At 40.4% G+C, this 11,055-nt stretch overlaps 1 protein-coding gene across 2 annotated transcripts in view; it reads left to right on the plus strand.

Annotated features, from left to right (window-relative positions):
- fah (fumarylacetoacetate hydrolase (fumarylacetoacetase)) overlaps positions 1–9,917 on the plus strand; it is a 31,610-nt gene extending 21,693 nt beyond the window's left edge. For both annotated transcript variants that reach the window (XM_046073697.1, XM_046073696.1), the window contains 5 exons: positions 1,454–1,529; positions 3,260–3,306; positions 8,425–8,526; positions 8,981–9,098; positions 9,716–9,917. In XM_046073697.1, coding sequence (XP_045929653.1) covers positions 1,454–1,529; positions 3,260–3,306; positions 8,425–8,526; positions 8,981–9,098; positions 9,716–9,792 — 420 coding nt within the window. In that variant the 3' untranslated portion in view covers positions 9,793–9,917. The remainder of the gene's footprint in view (positions 1–1,453; positions 1,530–3,259; positions 3,307–8,424; positions 8,527–8,980; positions 9,099–9,715) is intronic.
- The last annotated feature ends 1,138 nt before the right edge of the window (positions 9,918–11,055 follow it).

An 11,055-nucleotide genomic window follows, 5' to 3' on the forward strand; every position in this document is an offset into this window, starting at 1 on the left:
TGTACATACAGTCATTAGTTTTGTACGTACAGTCATTAGTTTTGGTCATACAGTCATTAGTTTTGGTCATACAGTCATTAGTTTTGTACGTACAGTCATTAGTTTTGGTCATACAGTCATTAGTTTTGGTCATACAGTCATTAGTTTTGTACATACAGTCATTAGTTTTGTACGTACAGTCATTAGTTTTGGTCATACAGTCATTAGTTTTGGTCATACAGTCATTAGTTTTGTACGTACAGTCATTAGTTTTGGTCATACAGTCATTAGTTTTGTACGTACAGTCATTAGTTTTGGTCATACAGTCATTAGTTTTGGTCATACAGTCATTAGTTTTGTACGTACAGTCATTAGTTTTGGTCATACAGTCATTAGTTTTGTACGTACAGTCATTAGTTTTGGTCATACAGTCATTAGTTTTGTACATACAGTCATTAGTTTTGGTCATACAGTCATTAGTTTTGTACATACAGTCATTAGTTTTGTACGTACAGTCATTAGTTTTGTACGTACAGTCATTAGTTTTGGTCATACAGTCATTAGTTTTGGTCATACAGTCATTAGTTTTGGTCATACAGTCATTAGTTTAGGTCATACAGTCATTAGTTTTGGTCATACAGTCATTAGTTTTGTCATAAATAAAAGCAAGTTGTTTTACTAGTACATTTTCCGAGCTTTCAGCACAAGACTCTAGCAAGATGAGAGGAAGTGGACTCTGTGTTTTACATTGATGATGCTTGGTGTTCAAACACAGTCAAGATGGACTCTTTTTCACAAATGTCAGACTGTTTATTGTGAAAATGAAATACTATTATCATCTGGTTGCTGCTGTTAACATTCTCCCCAGATACAATTTTTAAAAATGCAATGTTTGGGGAGTATACGTGTAAAGCCTTGTGCTATATAATGACAAATAAACAACCTTTTACTTTGCCTTCTGGCAAATGTCATGTCCATAATTCTCTGTGACTCTATGAAATATTTTCATCCAAAGACATGGAGGGGAACCCTTGATGAGGATTAACCCTACGCCATTACACCTAAAGAATGGGAGATGTGGTTTGCCACTGGTTTTGTAGTCCAATGGCATGATTGGGAGAGAAACTCGATACACCTACTACAATGAAGTTCTGCAAAATCTCTGTCAAACTTTATCAAGGCAAGAAGTATGATGTGCACACGCATGTCAATGCTCTATGCCTGTACGTCACAGCCTGCAAAACAGCTCTGCCCTATGAGCCTTTAAAGGATAATTGCATTTTTAAACCTGGACCCTATTTTCACATATTTTGGTGTTGAAATGACTAGTAGGTACAGAAAGTTCAGAATCCATGCAGTACATGGCTTCAGCCGGAATTAAGAAAATAAATGTTTCTCTTTGTGTAGTAAACACTAGATCCTCCTGTGGCCACATTTTTAGTGTTAATTTTGTTTGTTTCTCCCCTTTCTGCAGGATCCAGAGCCCCTCCCCTACCTACAACACCACGATGCTTACACTTTCAACATTAACCTGTTTGTGTCACTAAAAGGTACTGTACATAAAGGTGACTACAATCCAATCAACCGTAATGGTTTCATTGTGTACTAGGTTTTTAAAATCTTAATCTGCAGAGTCACAAGTAATTACACCAGTCAGTTAAATGTAGTGGAATAAAATGCACAAAATGTTACTCAAATGTCTTGGAGTAGAGGCTGCAGAAAAAAAGACTTTCAATTTCAATTGCTACCTCACTCAAGTTGGTAGAAATAAACCCATGTAACCTATTTAACTGGATATACAAATGTTATAGAACCGAACGGACCAATACAACTAGCTAACAATAGCAGAGACATGAGACTGAGATGAAAAAAGACATCGTCACACCCAGGCGTGCACAGCAGGGGGGCGGAGGAGTGGAACGTAGAGGCAAATGACTCGCTGGTGAGGATAATAAACCAGACATGGCAGATGCAAGACAGACTAACTGACCTTAAAGTGAGATCACAGAGAAGTAATATTCTATACTATCTGAACCAATTCATAAACAGAAGTGGAGCAACCTGAAGGAGCTAACCTACAGATCCAACACACCCACAGAGCCCTCACACAAAACCGAGTTCACGTGGTACCCCAAGATCAATAGTGGTAAATTTAGTTCGGTTTAAATCCAAGGAGATGATTCTAAAGAGTGTGACAGAAAATACAGGTGGAGACAAGTGAATGCAGTTTGACCATGACTACCTGACTGAAACACAAAAAATGCCAGGATATCAAGATGGCAAAAGGTTCCTAAAAATACAAATCCATGGAGTTAACGCCGCACAAGAGATGAACACTGTTTAATGGGTATACTGAAAGGACCAACAGGGACAGGGGGGAAGAGAAGAAAGGTCCCTGTACGGAAGTCCCATTTAGATTATACATTTTTTCACAGTTGTCTACTTTTAAACCGCTTGGGAAAAGATTTACAGACAGTAGTGAAACACCATGGTGTGTAGCAGTCTGAAGATACTGTCACTAAAAGTGAATGGTCTAAATACAGAAGGGCAGAGAGAGAAGATCATAACAAAATTTGAAAAAAGTATAATATACATATTTCTGCAGGAGATTCACCTATCCCATGTAGAACATGAAAAATGTAAAAGGCATGGGTTTTAGGAATTCAAACTACAGTTCATATAAACAAGGACATAAGGAGTGTTATGATATTCATTTCAACTACATTTGTTTATGAGCAAATGGCAAATAGAGAAAATTTGTATTATTAAAGGGAAATGATGCACACCTCCAGAAAACAATAAAAAGTCCTTGTTCACACGTTTTTTACTGTACGCTGTTGTTGGCAAAGGAGCGTTGAGAACTTCTTTCATTACTGCTGGTTGTTTGTCAGACATTGTGTTTGCAAAGAGAGTGCTCTGAGTTTTCATTTAGGCACGGTGGATTCTTGCAAATGCCATTAGGAGGACCAGGAGGAGCTTATAAATTGTATATATCAATTATCTCATAGCAGAACTAATGGCATTGCTTAATGTTGCAAATGTTTTGCCAATAAAGATCTAAGTGTCAAAGTATCTCAAGATTGAACTTAAGTAAATATATATATATAAAGTATATCTAGTTACTTTCCACAATAACTGAATGATATTGTACATGTCGTGATGTACAAAGCCTTAATTAAATTTTTGTTTAGCCCACTACCGTGTGTCAGGATTACTGTAATATGCTAAGAAGTGATTGTATGTTTCAATTTAAGTAACTTTTAACTTTTTGCTTTTTAAGGGAGGGAAATGGTAGAGGCAGCAACCATCTGCCAGTCAAACTTTAAGGTAAGTCCCTTGTGTGCTGAGCCAGATCCACAATAAAGCGTCTGTGCTTAAACGGAAACTAACACTCATTCATACACTGGCAGAACAACCACCAGAGGAAATTCGGGGTTCAGTATCTTGCCCAAAGACATTTCAACATGTAGCCTGGGGGACCCGGGGCTTGAACCACTTACCTTCTGATTAACGGGCAACCTGCTCTACCTCCTGAACCACAGGTACCCCTGTGTTTGAGCAACACGTCATGGAGTGGGTGGGAGACATTGTCCAAGATGACATGTAGTTTGGACAGCATTCTCCTCTCTGACACCACTGACAGAGAGTCCAACTCCACCCCCACAACGTCACTGGCCTTGTGGATCAGTTTGTTGAGGCTGTTAGCGTCCGCCAGAGATGGTCACAAGTCTCTGAGTTAGAGTCTAAGTCAAGTCTCAAGTCTTTGACCTAGAGTCCAAGTCAAGTCTCAAGTCTTTGACCTAGAGTCCAAGTCAAGTCTCAAGTCTCTGAGCTAGAGTCCAAGTCAAGTCTCAAGTCTTTGACCTAGAGTCCAAGTCAAGTCTCAAGTCTCTGAGCTAGAGTTCAAGTCAAGTCTCAAGTCTCTGAGCTAGAGTCCAAGTCAAGTCTCAAGTCTCTGAGCTAGAGTCCAAGTCAAGTCTCAAGTCTTTGAGCTAGAGTTCAAGTCAAGTCTCAAGTCTCTGAGCTAGAGTCCAAGTCAAGTCTCAAGTCTCTGAGCTAGAGTTCAAGTCAAGTCTCAAGTCTATGAGCTAGAGTTCAAGTCAAGTCTCAAGTCTCTGAGCTAGAGTCCAATTCAAGTCTCAAGTCTCTGAGCTAGAGTTCAAGTCAAGTCTCAAGTCTATGAGCTAGAGTTCAAGTCAAGTCTCAAGTCTATGAGCTAGAGTTCAAGTCAAGTCTCAAGTCTATGAGCTAGAGTTCAAGTCAAGTCTCAAGTCTCTGAGCTAAGTCAAGCCTGAAGTCACTCGTGGTTATTACGAATGCTGTATCACCTGCTGCATTCAATCCAGGCTGCTTATAAAACTGCATGGCTCTAAGGAATTCTGTAACTGTAACCTGTTTTTCACTTACAGAGCACAACCATGTGATGTGCAATGCAATTAATGACAGCTTATTAAATACTGTAAGTCAACACACCTCACAAACTCTCAAACCCAGTGTAAATAAAACTAATGTCACAGGATCAACAATAAACCTGTAAATTGTTTGCAGTCAACAATAATAATTAACGTGATGGCAGCCAGCAGGACGTAAATGATTAAGGTTAATTGACCACCACAAGTTTGGCAAGCAAACAAACGCGCATTCATCTTTTCATAACGAACGACAGTCAGACCTAACCTCTCTCAGCCCTCAGCCTGCTGCCCCAGCATGCAACAGCAAACAGGATGGCATTGGCCACCACAGACACATAAAACATCCTCAGCATCGTCCTGCAGATGTTGAAGGACCTCAGCCTTCTCAGAAAATAGTGACAGCTTTGGCCCTTCCTGTAGAGCAGTGGTCCCCAACCTTTTTTGCGCCACGGACCGGTTTAATATCAGACAATATTTTCACGGTTTAAGGTGTGGCGGATAAATACAACAAAATAAAATGATACGACCGGCATAAAAACTGGGGTATTTTTTAAATATAATAATAAACATGAATCCAAGGTGTAGGCCTACTCGCAACTTTATTAGCAGCGTCCTCGTAACATCGCGCCAACAACAGGGTATTCTGCCATGATTTTTATCCAGAACACCGGCAGAGTTGTTGTCTCGAACATACTTTTAAGGCCACCGTCATTTGCAATCTCCAGCAGCATCTTCTTCTTGCACAGACATGCTGGATTCACCTGGTTTGTTGACAAATGGGTCGCAAATCCATTCCTTGGCAGTTCGTGGGTCTTTTGTGGTTGGGAAGTAGCATTCAAACTCTTTTAAAAGTGAAGACAGGTGATCGTGCCCCAGCTGGGAGAAAAAAGGCTCGGGCTCAGTCTCTTCCAAAATCTCCGCCAATGTTGGAAACATGTCAAATATACCTCTGTTCACGCACCGTCCCCACAAATCCAGTTTGGCTTTAACCCACTGACACACAAAAGTTTCGTTTTACGGTGGACGGAGGGTAACATTACAGAGTTGTTGTTTTCTTTAGCTTGAAATAATCCCATACTTTGGACACTTTATTTTTTGTCCATCGCTGTTTTCTCTCTCTTCCCCCACTTTGCAAACAGCTCCATCATAATCACGTCGCGTTCACAGCGTAAAGCGGTGTGCGAAAGGAAGCATTTTATGAATCGATTATATCAATTTAATCAATGAATCGTTTCAGCCCTACATAACATATCCTCATGCACATCCTCCTGATAAAGATATCGCACATAAACAAGTAGTATTGCCTTGTTGTCAATATCTGTAGACTCGTCAACCTGGAGTGTGTACCACGGTGATGTATTTATCCTCTGCAACAATTGTGTTTCAATGTCCTCTGCTATTTCGTCAATGCGCCAAGTGACGGTGCTAGCCAAAAGAGGCACCTGTTCTATCTTTTTAACCGCAGCGTCTCCTAGAAGTTCACGGGCAAATGTCTTTTGTGGCGGGAAGGATCAATTCTTCACCAATAGTGAATGGCTTCTTAGCTTTAGCAATATGGTTAGCCACCAAGTATGATGCTCTCAGTGCACTCGCATTTATTGATGTGGTGGCCCTCAGTAATTGCTTCTATTCTGTTCACACTTTTTTCTTTCAAAATAATCGAAAGGCTTGTCTTTTAATCCGGGGTGCTTGGTCTCCGAGTGCAAGAAGCAGTTTTGAAAGCTTCATTGCCTCATTAGAGAGCTGGTTGCCACATATTATGCAGAGCGGGCTTGGTGCGTGTATATCACCTGTTCGATAAATCCATATTTCAAGTAGGACTCCTGGTATTGTCTGTTAAATGCAGCTTTCTTTTTCTTGGAAGTCGTAGGCTCTTCTTCTGTCTCCTCACTGGGCCGTTTCCCCTTCGCAAAGAAACTTTCCAGAGACGTTTGTTTTTTACTCATTTTTCTAGCTTGTGGAGTCATAGATGGATATAACGGAGAGAATCCAGTCATTTTTCAAAATAAAGCATCGTTCAGACTCATGACCCACGGACCGGTACTGGGCCGCGGCCCGGGGGTTGGGACCCCTGCTGTAGAGGGCTTGAGTGTTCTTGGCCCAGTCCAGTTTATCCAGTCACCCTGCTGATACATCCAACCACAGCAGAGTCATCAGAAAACTTCTGAAGATGGTAGGACTCTGTGTGGTAGCTGAAGTCTGTGGTGAAGAGGAAGGGAGAGAGGACGTCCCCTGCGGGGCCCCAGTGTTATTGACCACGCTGTCTGACACACAGTGTTGCAGGCGCACATACTGTGGTCTGCTAGTCAGGTAGTCAACAATCCAGGACACGAGGGTCAGCTTCTCACCCAGCAGGGCTGGGCGGATGGTGTTGAAAGTCCTGGAGAAGTCAAAAAACACGACCCTCACAGTGCTCGCCGGCTTGTCCAGGTGGGCGTAGGTGCGGTTGAGCAGGAAGATGATGCCGTCCTCAACTCCTGTCTGTGTAGTATAGTGAGGTTTTGGTACAGGTCGCTCACATAGTATTTGGTACAGTGACATCATGCTTGGACTTTGTGAAAATGGTCTTCTATAAGTGGGGCTAATCTATTTCTTTTTTAAGCCTGTATGACCTTGTAGATACAACATTTAGTAACAGGAAACAAAGCAGGCAGCTATGAAAATGTCACTGATGACTTGAAAGTATAATAAGCAAACATTAACACCATAGTAACACAGACAACAACAGAGATTACACCAAACAATATAAACATAGACATACGACAATAAAAAAATAAAGAATTGCATTAATAATTCATTTAGATAGGACATTTTGGAGGCACTAAGCAAAGGGAGTTGTTTGTAGTATTGAAATATAACAGTATGGCTGCAACTAATGATTATGTTCATTATTAGGCAAGGCACGTTTATTTGTTTAGCACAACAAATCAATTCAAATAGCTTTAGATAAAACATAAAAGCATTATAGGGAAATAAACAAAAACATTGAAATACAGTTTTTAAAAGGGTGAAATACAGGACAGTAAAAGTTACAATGCAGTGTAGGTTATTAATAAATAGCCTTAAATTTGATTTAATGAAAGGCAGTGGTAAACAGAAATGACTTCAGTCTTGATTTAAAAGAAATGACAGTTTCAGCAGACCTGCAGTTTTCTGGGAGTTTGTTCCAGATATAAGAAGCATAGTTTGAGTTCTGGATGGTTTATAACGAAGCAGAAGATCAGAAATGTATTCTGACCCTAAAGCATTTAGTGCTTTATAAATCAACAGTATTTTGAGTATTTTGAAATAAATTCTTAGACAGACAGGAAGCTAGTGTAAAGACCTTAAAACTGGAGTGATGTGATCCACTTTTTCGGTCTATGAAATTAAAGGATACTTTCTGTATTTTTAAACCTGGGCACTATTTTCAGTTATTTTATGACTAGTAGATACAAACATTTTTTGTTGGAATGCGTGTCGTTTGGCTTCAGCCATGAACCGGCTGCAACATATTCCTTTGTGACATTTACACCCATCAAACAACATTCACAAGATGCTTCTCTTTGCCATCGACAGGATCACACTGTATCTGACAACATCACTCCCAGTGATACCCTTTGTTTTTGTGAAATTTACTTCCCCAAACAAAAGACACAAAAAAGGGAAGACTAAATCATGCCTCCATGTGTATTCAATCAGCAGGGATGATATGAAATGAGAAAAGGCTACAGGAGAATGCATATTGAAATGGGTTTCATTAATAAAAACATTTCCACCATTCCACCCCAATATGTAAGCAGTGGTCACCACAAAAGTGCATTTTAGTTTGAACGCTCTGCTCCTCTCTGACCCCGGCTCTGCAAATGGCTGCTCATATGGGTTCAAAGAAAAATTTGAATGTTTCTTGCCACTCTAACTTTCCTACAGTCCATAAATTGAGGACTGGGTAGGTTGTGAAATTGGGGCTGTACCTGTTTTATCTTTTTTTTTGGTCAACTTTTGTCTCTCATCACTTAAATTATTTCATCTTTATCTCAATCTCTCTGTCTAGTACATGTACTGGACCATGAAGCAGCAACTCATCCATCATACAGTCAACGGCTGCAATGTCAGACCAGGAGACCTGCTGGCTTCTGGTACTATCAGTGGCCCTGTGAGTGTCTGCGCGTACGGTTTGCTCAGTACTTGATAAATACTAATTAAGACGGATTTGTTTTTTAATTGTGTATCTGTGTATGTGAACACATATTCTATTGGACATGGTACAAGACTGCCCTGAGGCGTTATGGTTAAGTCATACCTGACATTTCATGCTTACAGTGTTGAATGATGAATATTTAGTATGAATTAAAGCCCCACTGAATAAAAACTGTGGATCCCTAGTTTATTTTGTATAGTGTTTCTCTTTTAACTACTCTTTCCTTTTTCTTTGTCTTGTAAAGCTCTTTGTAGCCTCTGTTTTCCGTTTTTGTTTTTCTTATACCATCTGATTAATTCAAGGAATTCAATGTGATCCTATAAAATATATACCCATAGGGGCTTTAATCTTCTCAGCATCAATTTAGATAATGTATTATTGCCAGCACATAATCTATATATCTCAACAGGATCCAGAGAGTTTTGGTTCCATGCTGGAGCTGTCGTGGAGGGGGTCTAAGAGCATCAATCTGGGAGGGGGAGAAACCAGAACCTTCCTGGAGGACGGAGATGAAGTCACCATCACAGGTAAAATGATGTAGTAACAGCAGGGATGGAAAGAGTAAAAGAATATTTTGCTCAAATAAAAGCAGTTACTTTAGAGAAATCTTACTCAAGTCAAAGTAAAAATGCACTGAGATAAAAGTAAGTAGTTAGTTAAAATGTATTCTGAGTAAACATTACTGCGTTACATTAAAAATTTTAAAGGATTGCGGGTGAAGACAATATGTTTTTTTATGTTCTGACCCTGTTTTAAATCTGACTGGGGACTTATTGGGGTTTTTCCGTGAGCCCGGGGTGGTCCGCTTTTAGCAACCCCTTGCCATGCCAAACCGAGATGTAATGACATGCGTTTCCACTAGAGCATCACACCTGGGGATAGCCATGGTGCTGTGATACTGCTTTGTATCAAGGTTGTGACTAGGACAAACTGTGTGGTACAGTGGAAAAACACATGCATGTGCTAGCTCGACAATTCAAGGCAGTTTTGCGGATAGCTCGGTGCAATACCCCTATTTGTTGCATGTCATTCCCCATCTCTGTACCCTTATTGTGTTGCCATCTCTCTATTGTTGACTCATGATAAAAACAATCAATGCCCCAAAATACTTACCAATTGAAGTCCCATCTCTTCCTCTGTCTAGGTTATTGTCAAGCAGATGGATACAGGGTGGGCTTCGGACCCTGCATGGGAACCATTCTCCCTGCCCTGCAGCACTGAAACACACATTGCTGCATTATATTCATCCAGCAGAGGGATTCTCCCACTTCACGTCAGTGGTACTGCTGTACCGGGATCAGTATTATTGATGTTTCTGTGTGATTTAAATGAAATCAATCATTTAATCTCATTGTGTTTGTGTGTTTTGTATTACTGTTGAATGGGCCCATCAGATGTCTGTGGTCTTTTAATCCCAGCCGCATTCAAAATCGCTTCCTGAAATTACTTCACTCATTTAGTCATATTCTATCTTTTTGTCTCATCAAAAAATCAAATGTGCAGTCCGAAACCAACAATGAATTGATCTAGTAAAAGATATTGTGTGTGTGTGTGTGTGTGTGTGTGTGTGTACTAAGTCTGATATATTGTATTCCTTTGTGCTATAATTCAATTCAATTCAATTTTATTTATATAGCGCCAAATCACAACAACAGTTATCTCACAGCGCTTTTCATAAAAGAGCAGGTCTAGACCGTACTCTGTGATGATATTTACAGAAGCCCAACAGTTCCCACCAAGAGCAAGCACTAGGCGACAGAGGCAACGAAAAACTTCCTTTTAAGAGGCAGAAACCTCGAGCAGAACCATGGCTCAGGGTGGGCGGCCATCTGCCTCGACCGGTTGGGGTGAAGGGGAGAGAGAGAGAGAGATGGATTTTACTGGAAGCCAATGCAAAGAAGCTAAAACAGGAGAAATGTGATCTCTTTTCCTGGTTCCTGTCAGAACACGTGCTGCAGCATTCTGGATCAGCTGAAGAGTCTTAATGGACTTTTTCGAGCATCATTTTTAGACAGGATGTTCCTGATTTTTGCAATATTACGTAGGTGAAAAAAGGTGGTATGGTATGACGACATGTCCTGATCAAAGATAAATCCAAGATTCCTCACAGTGGTGCTGGAGGCCAAGGCGATGCCATCCAGGGAAACTATATCTTTAGATAATGCGTCACGGAGGTGCTTAGGCCCCAGAGCAATAACTTCAGTTTTATCTGAGTTTAACATGAGAAAATTACAGGTCATCCAGGTTTTAACATCCTGAAGGCACATTTGAAGTTTAGCTAACTGATGAGTTTCATCTGGCTTGATCGATAGATATAACTGAGTATCATCTGCATAACAATGAAAGCTTATGGAATGTTTCCTGATAATATTGCCTAAAGGAAGCATATATAAAGTGAAGAGGATTGGTCCGAGGACAGATCCTTGAGGAACTCCATGACTAACTTTGGCATGCATGGAGGACTCATCGTTAACATGTACAAAC

Source organism: Micropterus dolomieu, linkage group LG17, assembly GCF_021292245.1.
Source record: "Micropterus dolomieu isolate WLL.071019.BEF.003 ecotype Adirondacks linkage group LG17, ASM2129224v1, whole genome shotgun sequence".
Classification (NCBI taxonomy): domain Eukaryota; kingdom Metazoa; phylum Chordata; class Actinopteri; order Centrarchiformes; family Centrarchidae; genus Micropterus; species Micropterus dolomieu.